Consider the following 14731-nt stretch of genomic DNA (forward strand, 5'->3'; position numbering starts at 1 on the left):
ACGGGGGATCTCCCCGGGGGACCCCGCCGGGAGGTCCCGAGGGGCGGCGGGTGCGGTCCACGAGAGGTGGAAGTTTGGCAAACGTGAGAGGTTGGGCCAACGTGCTCTGATCTGTGTGCAGGGAAACCCTGGGCTCTCAAGTACATAGTTCACCACTGTACGGCTATTAAACACATATCTCTATATAAATCAGGGTGGGGAGAGACGCTAAGCCAACTCTTGTTTTCTGACTATGTTTTAGGTGATTCTTGATTTAGTAAATGCATGCAAAATACTTTTTCTGGCACAGCAAATATTTTAATTTTCTAGCTATGCCACTTTGATTTACCTTTGTTTTTGTCACAGACACACCAATAGAGGATTTTCGAGCGGGAGGGTTGGAAATGAAGTTGTAATTGAATAAAAGTGGCAGGAAGATTTAAGATGTTTTCTCAAGTCCAGTCTGGTTTTTGGGTGCTAGAAACATATTCCCCTCTCCCTGTACCATAGGGTGAGGTGGTTGCTTTGCTTAACAATTATCTAAAAACATAAGCAGGATGCTTTTGAGTGAAATAGAGCAGATGGTTTTCCTAGATATTGCTTAGCTTGTTCAAATTGCACTAGAAAAAGTTAATTAAAAATATTACAACTGGTACTCGCCCACCCCTCAGCAAACCTCAAACACTTGTTCGTTGTCAGCTACTTAGAATGAGGCCTACTAGCTACTGGGGCATAGCACTTCTGTGGCATGCTTCATAATACCAGATGCCATAATTTCTTTTGAGAATTCCAGTTGGGTTATTGTATTCCTCCTCCTGAACCCCTTCTCTGTTTTCTGTTTGAAATGGTTGTATTGTAGCGAGGAGCTCTGTCCCTGCATTCCTCCTTAATATTTTTACTGGTTTTTGATGACCTCAGTGTATTTTTTACATTATTTACTGCTCATAAAGTTTGGAATGAAAGCCGATTATGTAAGCATATAAGTGCACACTGGCATTTCAGTAATTCAGTTGTTTGAATTAATGTAATCACTGTTTTTTCTCATTGGGTTTTGAATGAGTTTTTTGAAATTTAACTTACCATTTATGGGGATCTTTTGCATCAGAGAAATTTCCAGCAAATTTCCCATTGGCTTATATTAAATCACTTATTTAACAGACAATGCTATATGACTTTTTTTTTTTTTTTCTTTTTCTGGCTTAGATGTCTATAAGTTTGATTTCAGTTTCTTTCCAAAGCAGATGGGTCAATAAAACTGTTTAGCTGATACAAAATGCAAGTAATGATCATTTTTCTCCTTGTCAAACATGGCTTATAAGGGATTTAGGGAATTTGGTCTGCTGGAGGGAATGCCTATTTCCTCGTAGATACCGGGTTTTGATATAGAGTGTGATGAGAAACTCATCTGTCTGTTCTGTTGTGCTCAAAGTTCTCAAGAATCCAAAGGGAAGAAATTAAAAACCTGTTTTCTTTTAATTAGCATGATACCCATTTTAGAGTGTGCTGTATAAAATCAGCATATGCCCCAAAACTAATTACAGTAGTAGAGAATTGCAGCTGATTCAAGTTGCCTCCCCCCCCGAGAGTGGATAGACTGGTATTGGTCTTTATGGATGCTGTGGACTCAATACTAGAAATTATCTGCCTAGTACTAGAAATAATCAGAGAGGCATCGTACATTTTGTGTCACTTTGAATTCACCTCTCTCTTTTTAATTGGGGGGTTAAATTACCCCCACATTTCAAAGGTCACAGACCGTATTCCTGAGGTTTGTTTTTAGAGGCAGTTCTTGGCTGTGCTAGCATTGGACAGAGCGCATTTGCTTGGACTGCTGCCATTGCCAAATTTAAGTTAGGTCTGTCCTGTTAAAAGACCAGAGGGAGACACGATCTCACAGAGTCACTGGCAGGTCAGTTCTTTTCAAAGGTAGGATATTGTGCTTTCTTCAGACTAAAGTTGGTAGCTAATCAAGCTTAAAGCTGCTGTGTTTCTGGACAAGGGCTTCTTTAGAAAAAATGATTTTTTTTCCTTCCTTTTATGCCCCCACCTTTTAAATGACACCTTTTGATTTCTGAAAATAGCCTCCCAGTTGCTGCCATTTGTCATGTAGAGGACAATGTGATTCTAGGTGGCTGAAGCTAAGGGAGAATAGGTGTTGTTCAGGGAAACTCATGTTTTTAGTTTCTTTTAGGAGTTGATCTCATCTTTGCTGCCTTTAGTGCACTCTTGACCTTAACGAAGATCCTTGTTCCTTCGGAAATCATTGTCCTGGCTTTCACGGGATAACATCCAGGCTTTATTTTATGGGGAAAAGTTTTTTAAAAATGTATTTATGTGATTTATTTTATGGTAAGTCTTTCAAAAAGCTTCCAGTCACCCGTATTTGCTTACATTATCAGTGTTCTTATTTCTGCTGTCTAATAACCTGCATGTTCCAATCCTGCGTTTTGGGATGGAGAACTGAGAATTACAGGACTTTATTTGAACCAATTATGAGCAGTGGCTTCTCTCCTGCTGATAACCTGGTGTCATAAACATTATGTTAAGAATTAATAACATTTTTCTTAGCATGAATACCCAAAATTTTGAATAAAGGTGATAGTGGGGGTCTCAGACCTTTGAGCAGGAGGTCTGAGGATATCCAGTTCATCGTGAACTAGGTGTGGAAACCCATGTGTTCCCCCATGTTTCTCATGTGACGTGGTATTATCTGCCCTTTAGCTACTTAAGAGCATTACTTATCTTAAGTTGGGTTTTATGCTTTTTATCTTCTCTTCCCAGCCTTTGTCGCAACTTAGTGTTTTTGTTGATGTGAATCAAGTCTTTTTTTTTCTTTTTTTTTTTTTTCTGTGATCGATCTTATTCTCCTTCAGATTGAAGCAATTTTTTCCTCTGGCTTTTGCAGCAAATAACACTAATACTGAACAAAATATAACTTGTCCTTCAGGTTGCAGCAATTCTTTCCTTTGGTCTTTCCACCAAATAACCCTGAAAGCTGAACAGAACTGCCACCCTGTCATGTCAGTAGCCTGGCACTGAGGTCTGTAAGATGGATATTGTTGAACATACTGCAGAGTGGCTTGAGCTGATTTCCATGTTCTCTTGTTCCACTGATAATTTATTTTATCAGTGATTTTTTTCAGCATGTTCAATATGACAAGCTAAAATAAGGAGTCATGGGTTTGTGATACAAGCTAGTCTATGAAATCAAAGAAAAACTTATTGCTGTAGGTCCAAAGTGCTAGAGGAATTCTTTCTTCTTTCCAAAATGATTTAGTTCAACAAGGTTCTCCTCTTTCTCAACCCTGACTGAACTGAGATTTTCTTTGTCAGGGGCTCTTTTTAAGGGGCCATTTGAGTACCTTCCTTGGAAGAAGGTACTGCAACTGTATGCCCTAATGAAAAAGGATCTGCATCTCTGATTGGTGAGTCCTTCTCTCTCTTGCTCCCCTCCTTCATCCAGTCTCTCTTCCCCATCCTGTATTTCCCCACCCCATATATCAGAGGGAGTTAACTTGTTGATTCACACTAGCCTGGAAGCTGCAAAAGTGGGTTGTTGCTGCTGAGTGGGTTCATGGCTTGCTGCAGCCTTAGGGCAGGGATTGGGTAATTTGCCCAGTTCCTGTATGTAACATGGGTGGAGGGAGAAAGTAAAACAATAAAAAGCTAAAATTTTTCAAACGAAAAAGGATTAAAGGCAGACCTTCTTTGTTTAGAAAGTAGACGAATAAGTGATAGGATTAAGGAATAAGTTAAGCAGGGATCACTAGTTCATATTGATGAGCAATGGATGCTACACAACCAAAACACAGTTAACTTTCAGCTGGTTGGCTTGGGTCTCTTTTCCACCGGTCCCTGTGGCAGAGACTTCAGTCCTTGCAACGTCAACCTTTATTTTTTGCCAAAGAATGTGAAAGAACTGTGCTGTAATCAAACATGGGACTCCCTCACATCTCCTAGGGGGGGTTTGTTAGAAAAGGTGTCAGAAGAGCCCCATCTTCCCAGATACCTTTTCATCTGTATTTTACTAAAATCAGAAGCAAGGCTGGTCAGGGCCAGATTTTTAAAATGCCTCAGCTTCAACATGGGCTCATAAAGGAAGTGCCACTCCACCTGTCAGCTCCCACTTTGGAAATAACGAAAGGTCCTAAATGGGAGCCGAAGATTTTTGATTCCAAAATGTCCTGTAAGCCACGCCGCTCAATGTCAGCACAGCACCTGCTGCCCCTGCCCACATCTTGTTTTCTGAATCTCAAGAGACCCTTGAGAGCAAATCAAAAAAAGGGACAAATCAAGAGGGTAGCTGCTCTAAATGACTAGCTGAACACGAACCAGTAAGGAGAACCTCCTGCTTATCCACCCTAAAGAAGGCCACTCTCTCAGAAATTATTTCAGGGGTGATATACGCTCTTCTCTTTTGTTAAATCAACTCTACCAGTCCTCTGCTGTAAATCAGTACAAAATACATGCTCTTTATGTGCACTCAGCACAAAGAGGTGGAAGAACAAGACGCTGGTCTGAGCAGGTGGGTGCTGTGCTCATGCACTGCTTTGCAACGGAATGAGTTTAATCCTCCTTTCGGGTTTCTGATTTCCTGCTTTGGGCATACTCTCTACGCCCAGGGCAGCTTGTTACCTGGATGCCCAGCTGCATTATACACAGTGTGTTACACAATTAAGTACTTTGTAGATACTTGAGTGAGCTCAGGAATGAGAAGTTCCACAGTACCTTGGGAAGAGCTGTGTACTAACGATCATTTTATTTTTAGACTTTGTCAAGCTTATCTAGAGCTAGCTCAGCTATCTTTACGTGGTTTTTTTTTATTGTGTTCTAGTTGTACCTCCAGAAATACTTTTTTTTATACAGTTCACTACTGATTCAGCAAACTAGTCTGTTCACTGACCAGCTACTTGAGGAATTCTGTCCAAGCCCCTAATGGAAATCTGGAAGAGCCTGACATTTTCCACATTAGCTCTGTTCCATGGCATGTAGAGCCTCTGTCATCCCCTCAGCTCCGTACAAGCTCAGTCCTACTTAATGACACTGAATTCTGGCTTAGCATTATTAGTTACCTCTTGTTTTCCACTTCTCATGCTGTCCTTTTGTTTGAAGCAGCATATGACTTGCGTGCCCAGACCTTTCCAGTATCTTCCTGGTAAAGACCCATCTTACAGGTCAAACCGCAAGAGTTCAAACTCTTATCTGAACAACAGGGAATATATACTAATATTTGGGTTTGACTTTACGTGCAACCCAAAAGTTGTATAGATTCCAGGAAGGGATTGTAACTGACTTTACTGTGACAGCAAGCATAAAAGCTTGGGGGTATATACAGTGGGAAAATTAGTGACCTTTTTTACAGCAGAAGTATCGCTTACTCGTTGGCCATGTAGTAAGCTGTAACATAAACTACTCTCCTGAAGGCAGTGGTTTAGCAAGGAGATTAGGGCTCTGCATTGGTATCAGAATCCAATTCCAGGGTAAGCTAGGTCTCGTAGATACCTTTAGCTTGGGTTTCATTCACAGGTTTAATTTCAGTATATTAGGACACAGGTTCATGCTGTTAAACTGCACAATTAATGTTGGCATAAAAGTAAAGAGCATGAATGTAGGCTTTAGGCCACTAGATTTGACGTGTGGTTTGTTTAAATCAGATAACTTGTCTCTACTAACAGGTGGTGAAAGACACTGGAGATGGAAGCACAGATTTCAGTGCATAAAGCAAATAATGTGCTCAGAGAAAAAACTTACTCTGAGCCTCCAGAAGATCGGCTGGCTTATATCCATCTGGGATAATACAGAGTAACTGGTCTCTGGCATGTAGATACTGTGGTATTGGCTGTTCTAGAGAAATCTAAGAGGTTTTATTACAGTCAGAAGAATGCAGAGACATATCCCAGCCCTGAGGAGCTTTCACTCTAAACACACTTCGTACAAGAGAGTGAATCTAGAGCAAAATGTGGGAACAACATCTCTGAACCCAAGTTTGTTATATGACTGCTGACAAGATCCAGTACCAAGTGTCCTGATGGTATGTCCAGAGTAGCATTTAAATGCTTATAATTGGATACTGATGTGATACTTTGAAAGTCTAAATGAAGGGATGAGCAAATCTGTTGAAGATGGGATTTGGTTTATTGGTGGTCTAAGGCAGGGTTAAGAAAAAGGATTTCCCTAGTTTTCAAGCCCCTGCTAATCTTCTTCATGGTGAAATGGTCTGTTTCCTTTCATCCTGTGGCTCTAGGAAGACTGTTCAGAAAGGAAAACTCATGGATCTCACAAGCACAGTCATCATCCCGCTGCTTTTTGGCAGCTTGGGGATCTTTGCCGTTTTTCGACTACTGCAGTGGATGCGGATGCGAGCATACCTCCAGGAAGCAGTGGTTGTGATCACAGGGGCTACCTCTGGCCTGGGAAAAGGTAGGTACCAAAAGAAGGGCCCAAAAAGCAGGACAAGGAGAGGGTTGTGGAAGGGGGACCTATTGGAATAAAGCAGTAATGAGCAGAAAGTTCCTGTTGCTCTGAAGTTTGAGAGACATAGCTTGCACAGCCCTACTATAGCCAGCACAAATTTTGATGCGAGAAAATCTCAAAATTTGTTGAAGAAGATTTTAATCATGTTGTATAAAATCTTTGCTTATCAAAGCAAAGAACAAATTATGCTGTTCTTGTGCTGTCAGGGGTCTTTTCTCTAAATCCTGAAAAAGCCAGGAAGTCAAATTACTTCTCTAAAACTTCCCAGAACTGGTGCTCTACATTCATGTTTGTTGTATTTCCAGATACCCTGCCATACTTTCCCCTCCTTTTCCCTGCCCTCACCCCCAAGATAAGGTACCTTTTCTCTTTTCATACAAATTCATCCATTCTAAATTTAAACTCTTCACAACATTAACACTAGTATTTTTCCCTAAATAAAAACATGGGTTTTTTTCCCCCCAAATAAAATTTATTCTTTAGTGGATATGTTCTCTAATTCTGCTTTCTGTAATTGCTTTAAAAGCTTCTTGAAGAGAAGACAAGGTGCTCTCTGCTATCAAGGCCTTTCATTAGGATGAGTACATTTATAGAACTCATAGAGCTTAAATCGATGCTGTCTTTGCACGTGAGTTTGTCCTTAAGGACAGGGGTGTTCAGTACCTGAGTGGCCAAAGGAGATGAAGTGGCCCTCCTGGCTGTCACAACCAAAGAGCTAGAAGTGGTAAAAGAATTTATATTTCACATCAAGAAGAGACAGAACTAGTATTTCAGGAGAGACCTTCCAGCTGTCATAGGCTGGGTGGATGAAGCGCTGTGTGTTGTTGGGTATAGATTTCTGCCATTGTACAGTGAAGTTTCCTCCCTTACTGACTCATTGGCAAGATCTTACACTATTCCCCTCACTCTCAGTTATTAATATACTAGACCACCTCTAATGACTGTGTGTTCTTAAACACTCTTCGTTACTATCCACTGTCATCTCTTGCACAAATAAGCAATTTGTCTCATCGGATCACAGAGGAGTAGGGTAGAAGAACATGCCATTGCCTCAGCAGCTGGTAGCACTGAAAGGAGGACAGTAGCATGGCATCCCTTCTTCAGCCTTTTCCTGATAAAGAGGGTCACCTTGATGAAGCCATTAGCTCCAAGGCTTCCACAACCTTTGGAGGCGTTCACTAAAACCAGAACTCCGAAGACCAGACCCCCCTGCATTAGATGACATACACAAGGGAACTGCACTCCCTCTTAAGAGGTGCATATAGTGAAAAATTAAGAGGCACAGTCAAATTCAACCAGCTGATGGGGGAGGATGCATAAAGAGCCCAATAACCGTATAACCAGCACAGTAACTGTGAGCACACCAGCTGCCTCACCGCTGTTACGTGCCTGTCAGTCACGGGAAAGCGGCATCTTGCTGCGACTTCACTGTAAACCAGCCTATCACTCAGGGCTAATAAAGCCACCTTAGACCCTCACCAGCTATAAGAAGTTTTAGCCTATCACCGGGTTGATGTGGATCTGCTGTTTGTCTCCGTCATTCAAATATCTACTTTTCTCTTTTCCTTGTTTCCTCCAAAGAATGTGCAAAAGCCTTCCATGCAGCTGGCTCCAAGCTGGTGCTCTGTGGCAGAGACAGCGAGAAACTCAAAGAGCTGGTGCAGCAGCTTTCTACCATGACCAATCACCGAAAGAACGTAAGTGTGGGAGAAGGAGAGGCTTATTGTCTCGTGCGGTTGGGACTTCTGTTCACGTTATTACAGAAGTTACAGAATTGCTTCTGGGTTGAGCAACAGGAAAAATGCAACTCTGTGGTTAGGGGTACATATTGCTGTAGGAGCACACTGAGCTGACATGTCATATCTTGTAAAAACCTTACAAAAATAAGCCAGCTGAAAGACTCCTTACCTTGTAATAGAAGTGAAAGCATCCAAGAGTGCAGAGTGCCCAGACCCCCTTGCATCTGTATGGCATATACTGAATCTGGAAAAGTGACTTTCCTTATGTTGTCTTTTATTTTTAATGTCTAATTCTGCTGACAGTGGCTATTGCTGGCTTCTGAAGATGACACATTGGTTAGGTTTTTTACTATTTCAGATGCATCTTCTTTAATAAGACAATGGCAAACTTTAGTACTTGAGGAAGATCTCATTTACCCCTTGCCTTGGCCTTGGTGTAAGGAACAGGCTACAGGAGCAGAAAAAGATGAGAGCACGACCTGGCTTCTGTCATGTATTCCTACCAAACAGAACTGCTGCACTCTAATTGCACAAGGTTTGGATGGCCCTGCTTCTGTGCTTCCAGAGCTGGGAAATCCCACCATAAGCGTGAACATACAGCACATTCAGCACAGCCTGAACTGGTCTTTTGCCAACTTTTGTTTATTCGCAGGCACACAAACCTCACACTGTGGTATTTGACCTCTCGGACACTAAAACTGTCCTAAATGCTGCTGAAGAGATCCTGAGGCACTTGGGTCATGTGGACATACTGATCAACAATGCAGGCATCAGTTTCCGAGGCACAATTGTGGACACAGGACTGGATGTGGACAAGAAAGTGATGGAAACAAATTACTTTGGTCCTATAGCCCTCACCAAAGGTACCCGTGATCCGGATTACAGGGGGACAGTGGCTTTGGCTGGTACCTTCTGCAGGCCAAGACAACTAAGCACAGCTTAACTTCTGTTTGTAATTGTATTTGGTACAGTACAGTATAAGAGGGGAGGAAAGTTTTGTTTTATGGGCAGGCCTAAAGTTGATGCTTGGGTATGACTGCGTGAGAAGTACCTGGTTAGAGATACCACCTGATTTAAAACACCTCCTGACTCTAGTCTGGCGGGAACTTATGAAGAGAAATACAGTTAGCCTGTCTGCTCTGATAAAAACCTAGAGAACGCAGTATGGGTTCTAGGTGAAGCTGTAGCTTTCCTAGGAAGCTTCAGTTACACAGAAACTTCAGCCTGGAGTGTGTCAGCTGCAGGAACTGGAAAGAGTACTGGTGGCAGAAAGGAGCAAGTCCTGCTGACCATGCCCATGGGAGATCATAGCAACTATAACAGCCTTTGTGCAATCTCGCTGGCACAAGGAATCTCCTGAAAGGTGAACGTCCCAGCAAGACTGCAGCTTCAGTTAGAGGCATTCTAAGCACTATCCCTTGCCCAACCCCTGCACTGAACGAGGATCTTGTAATTCACTTAGGCATCTTTGAATGCTCTGAAAGCATTGATTCTTGACAGCAGTAATGGCAGGACTGTTATTCTGAATGGGTCTTTTCTGTCTTTTGCTAGCACTTCTCCCCTCCATGATCAAGAGGAGACAAGGCCACATTGTGGCCATCAGCAGTGTTCAAGGCAAAATAAGCATTCCTTTCAGATCTGCATGTAAGTACCTCCACAGAAGATGGGGAAGACATATTTGGGGCACCAGACTGAATGAATACTTGGCTACTGCTTCCACATTCGGCTCTCTGTAGAGCTGGCTGCATGCAGGGACACCAGAGCTGTGCATCATTTGTAATGTGGTCACAAATCACTGACAGCTGTTGAGGAAGGCACTCTCAAATACAAAATCTTGGCCCTGTCCTAAGGTTATTAAGGGATGGGGAAGGAGTATATGTTTTCAGTGTCTTGAAATTCCCATCTTAACACTTGAGAGACCCTATAAACTTTCTGATTAATTCCATAATTTTACTGCATCTCATCCTTGCTGTTTGCCTGGGTAATCTCATATAAGAAAGCAGGAACTTTTCGTTTTAGTAAGTTGTGAAGTGCCACAGCACAACCAATGCCAAAATAAAAGCCTAAGCAGTTATCTTGACCCAGCAATCTCTTCATGCTGAATCGGTTATGACAAGAAATAATATTGGTGAGATTACTGGAAAAAGCCTTATAAAAGACAGAGGAACTGAAAGGAGACCATTTGGCATACAAGCATCTGTAAATCACTGAAAACAAACATGACAGTGGAAAAGTACAGTGAGGATGGCGTAAGAGTGATAGGACGTGATGTGGAGTGAAGGAGAGCCTGGAACGTCTGGGCAATCTGGTCTTGTGGATGATGGGGGTACGATTGCACCAAGAAGCGTATTCTGAAGAGCTTCCAGGCTGCTTGCAGTGACCAGAGCTGCGTGGGCCCAGTGGCATAGAGCTTAGCTCTCGCTTAGGTCCTCAGACAGGGTATGCAGCTTGCGCTAAGCTCTGTGCTGCTGGTGACAACCCTGCAGCCGCGTTGAGGTGATGGGAGTCACGATGGTAGTGACCAAGTATACTTGGACAGGGAGTGAGCAAAAGGAGTTGCTCAGCCACTTAACAGGGTGGAAACCTGCCCTAGGCCACACTTCTCTACTCCTGTCTGCTTGTGTGATCAGGTTTTGACTTGTGTGCAGCCAAGCTCTGAACCTGCTCTGCAAGTCCGTAGTGCTCAGCGCAGGTAGGCCAGCGGGGCGCTCGGCAGCAAATGTCAGCTCTGCCCTCCTGTACGGCATCGCATTCCCCCAGCCCCTCCTATCAAATGCATCCCAAGCCAGGCTTCACGTCTCCTTTATTGCAAGTAGGAGGCAGCTTGGGTTCACTCTGTAGTGCTTTAGCATGGCTGCGATACTAAGCTCAGGATCTCAGCCAGTTTCCAACTCTAGTATTTACATTTTGCCTTCCTAAATTGCCTCTCACTCCCACTACCTGTTGCTGCCATTCACCAAAAAAACCCCAAACCTAGAAATTGGAGAACAGCTGCTGGGTTCTTGCTGAGAAGTGGCTGCATTGCAGTGAAAAACCCATTCAGGGGAGCGAATCTTCCTTCAGCCCTGCTTCTTCTCCTTAGTGCATAGTCCATTTCCTCTTTTTCAGATGCTGCCTCTAAGCATGCTACCCAGGCCTTCTTTGATTGTCTACGAGCAGAGGTAGACCAGTATGACATTGATGTGACGGTTGTAAGCCCTGGATACATTCAGACAAACCTCTCTCTCAATGCTGTAACAGCAGACGGATCTCGCTATGGAGGTGAGATATGATTTTCTGCCCTATATCTAAAGTATCCACCTCACTGAGTTACTCCAAAGTGCGCTTGCAACATGTGGCCTCTGGTGGGGACACAGTTATCAAAAGACAACTTTGGATGCAGGGTAGGAACAGTAAGCCCCAAAATTTAGCCTTCCTAAACAGCAATTACTGACTTCTAGCCCAACCATGAATTGTACCTGCCTGTGCTCCCATACACAACTGGTGTAAAAACCAAAACCATACAAGCAGCCATGTACCGTTAGAACGGAGCATTCCTAGGAAAGGTACCTAAGCATGGGCTTACCTGCTGGCGTTGGTGCTTACTCGGCTTTCCTTTGGCAGTTATGGACAAGAACACCGCCGAAGGACAGACAGCTGCAGAGGTTGCTCAGGTGGTTCTCAATGCGGTGGGACAGAAGAAGAAAGAAGTACTTGTAGCTGGCCTAACACCCTCCCTGGCTGTCTACCTGCGAAACCTCTTCCCCAGGCTGTTCTTCACCTTAATGGCAACTAGAGCAAAAAAGGAGAAAAAAGCAAAGGACTCTTAGAGCTCAGCTCATTCGAGCAGTAACTGTAGGGAGAGGCTAACCCCCTGCAGTTTGGCTGGGACATCAGTGGAGCTGCTCCTGCAGGAAAAACCTTTCTCAAAATGCTGCAATTCACCATTGCATGGAGAGTGGGAAGCGGTTTCCCCCACATCAGGGCAGGCCCACTCGCTGGAAGACAGCACCTAAACAAGGGTGCTCGGACAGAGGGGGAGAGCTGAGGCTGCAGGGGAGGGAAACTCAAGGGAACACACTTTGCAGCAGGGGAAGCTCCATGTGCTGGAAGACAGCACCTTACCTCACCTCGCTCCAGGCCTGCTCAGCTTTACTGGCCTGCTACAAATAAAACCCACCTGGTTTGCCTTCACACAAGCAGACCTTAGCTTTGCCGACCCCGCAGCCCCTGTGAAATACAGTCCTCAGCTGTGAGCTCTCATGATCATTGTCTCCTTCCCACTCCTTCCAATCTGATCTAGAACGTATTGCTTGAAGTGGGAAACTTCACAGAGCCTCTGCTCGTTAACATGCCAAATCATCTGTTAATGTAAAGTTAAGTCCAGTGCCATTTTTAATGAAGTAACTGATGTAAATCTAAGTTTTATTTGCCCGTTATTTTATCTGTCTGAATCATGCCTTACTGATATACAGGGATGTTTAACTCTGTATTACCTGACAGTAGAGCATTAACCCCAGCACAAGTTAATACAGGGGAAGCACTGAACAGATAGAAAATGGCAGAGCAAGGTATGCTGTTGCGTGTAAATACTGTGCAGCTGAGAGCAGCACACCTGGTCCGCCTGCAGGCCTAGAGCACAGAGTAGGTGTGATTCCGTAGATGCCAGGCAAGCAGAGGAGAATCTGTGCGCGTAGGGTGGACAGTATAGGAGACAGACCCTTACCCATCTGTTTTAAAGCAATCACGGATGCTAATTGGGATGCAATGTCTGGTGGGGGAACAACACCTGCCCGTTCACCTATCGTAGGCTTCAGGGAGTCTGACGGCCTGAGGGAGTGCCATATTCCATGCTTCACCCCTTCTCCTCATGTTGTGAGGGATACCAGCACCACTGTGCAAAAGGAGTGGCTGCACAGAAATAATTCAGTAAGGACAGAAATAATCTTTTTTAACTTGCAATTGAAATAAAGCCTACTAATAGGAACCAAGGGCCAGACCCCTGCTGCCACCTCCATGCACTTACCAGCATTTTCCATGTGTACTGCCTTGTATGTCCTGCCTGTGAGTGCACATCTGATGCCGAATAAATTACATTGCTATGAAATTAATCCTTTGTTCTACTTCAGCTCCTCACAGCAGGTAACATTAAAGAATGGAAAAGCAGGAGGGTTTTGTTTTTCTTTTCTTACATTCCTGCAAGGTACTGTTGTACCAGTAGTAGTTGCAGAACAACATACTTTATCTCAGCCCTCTTCGCATCATCCGTCAGCTTACAGTAGACATAGTGTGGATCCACACAGAGGATTACTCACACTGAAACTGTGATACAGGTGTGCAGGCTCAGCAGGACCTTCTCCTTCACAAGGCCTTTTCCTGACCACTACAGATTTATAAATGACCTCTGAGAATCCATCCCAGATGATGACCGGGCCGTGTTTAATGATCACAGTCCTGCTGCTCGGTTAGGACATCCTCGACCATTTTCACTGTGGCCGAGGTTGCAGATTTGTTACATAAAGGCCTAGAGTTGAAATTACATGTTGAAGCTTTCAGGTGCGTGTATCTTTTTTTCCTGTTAAGGTAGGAAAGCAAGGCATTACCTTCTCTCCCTCGCCACAGGGGGACTTTCTGTAAGTGTTGCTTGTGCTTTTCCTTTCGTGTTTTTGCATGTTCAGGTCCTCCATTTCTTGGCAAAATACAGTACTCCTGCCAGTCTTGTCCAGCTGCTCTGTCTTCTAGTGTTTCAGGTCATGGCCACCCAGGAAGGACTGAGGGGCCACTTTGCATTTCTGTGTTATCATCCAGGGAGCTGAGGGGTGTAACACGTCAGGCCTGAGGAAAAAAATTGCATGCGGGGAGTTACTGCAGTTACTGTTTGAACTACAGCTCCAAGTCAGCAGTTACTGAGCGTGTGCACATTCCCCTGTGAAAGTAAATTCCCCGTCTGATGAGAGGAACATAGTGCACTCCCATTTCAGAGCACCTCCACAACGGTCAGGATGGGCAGCAAAGCACGAGGGGCTTTTGAGAGGGAGTCTCATCCCCAGCCACCGTAACCCACAGCTGCCAGCCACAGGGGGAGGCAGATACAGTGACTATCTCACGCAACGCACTGAAACACACAACCCTCGAGACCCATCTCGTTTTCCCAGGTCACCTTGCATAGATACAGCACTGACCAAGCGTTCTAGCTAGATTATCACTAACGTTTCTTGGAAAACAAGCCCCCTTGCCCTCCCATCTATGTCCTCTCCAGCTCAGAATGGAGTGAAGGGTGCGTTTTTAAAACAGACCTACCTGTTGTGACAGCTAAGCTGACGTTTCACCTTTTCTCCTGCAATAAGAGACGACAGGAAACTTGCTCATTTTTTAACTCCAGAGTCTCTGATGCAAGTGACGCATTTAGGGAGCCTACCAAGGGTTAGTCTTTCTGCCAGTAATCATTCCAGGCAAGGGAAAGCTTAAGACAAAAAAAGGCCAGGACCACGGAGGTTTGGTGAAGAAAAAGAACTGACAGCCCTGACAATTATTCTGCATTAATAAAAAAGAGCAGGAAT

The 14731-nt window shown here is 44.0% G+C and overlaps 1 protein-coding gene across 2 annotated transcripts; it reads left to right on the forward strand.

Annotated features, from left to right (window-relative positions):
• Window positions 1–6221: 6221 nt before the first annotated feature.
• DHRS7B (dehydrogenase/reductase (SDR family) member 7B) lies at window positions 6222–12109 on the forward strand. Of its 2 annotated transcripts, none has more exons than XM_009889205.1 (6): window positions 6222–6399; window positions 8035–8150; window positions 8845–9055; window positions 9744–9836; window positions 11301–11453; window positions 11796–12109. In XM_009889205.1, the coding sequence occupies exons 1-6, from the start codon at window positions 6249–6251 to the stop codon at window positions 11999–12001; spliced, it is 930 nt and encodes a 309-aa protein (XP_009887507.1). In that variant the 5' UTR covers window positions 6222–6248; the 3' UTR covers window positions 12002–12109. The 2 variants fall into 2 exon arrangements, with proteins under 2 accessions (XP_009887507.1, XP_009887506.1); XM_009889204.1 differs by having other exon boundaries at window positions 6249–6399; window positions 8035–8156.
• The last annotated feature ends 2622 nt before the right edge of the window (window positions 12110–14731 follow it).

This window comes from Charadrius vociferus, unplaced genomic scaffold (assembly GCF_000708025.1).
Source record: "Charadrius vociferus isolate BGI_N301 unplaced genomic scaffold, ASM70802v2 scaffold787, whole genome shotgun sequence".
Classification (NCBI taxonomy): domain Eukaryota; kingdom Metazoa; phylum Chordata; class Aves; order Charadriiformes; family Charadriidae; genus Charadrius; species Charadrius vociferus.

Coding starts and splice junctions, on each gene's coding strand:
- DHRS7B (XM_009889204.1), top strand. CDS start 6,249: ATGGATCTCACAAGCACAGTCATCATCCCGCTGCTTTTTGGCAGCTTG. Junction 9,056..9,743: donor TCCTATAGCCCTCACCAAAG/GTACCCGTGATC, acceptor GTCTTTTGCTAG/CACTTCTCCCCTCCATGATC. Junction 11,454..11,795: donor AGACGGATCTCGCTATGGAG/GTGAGATATGAT, acceptor TTCCTTTGGCAG/TTATGGACAAGAACACCGCC.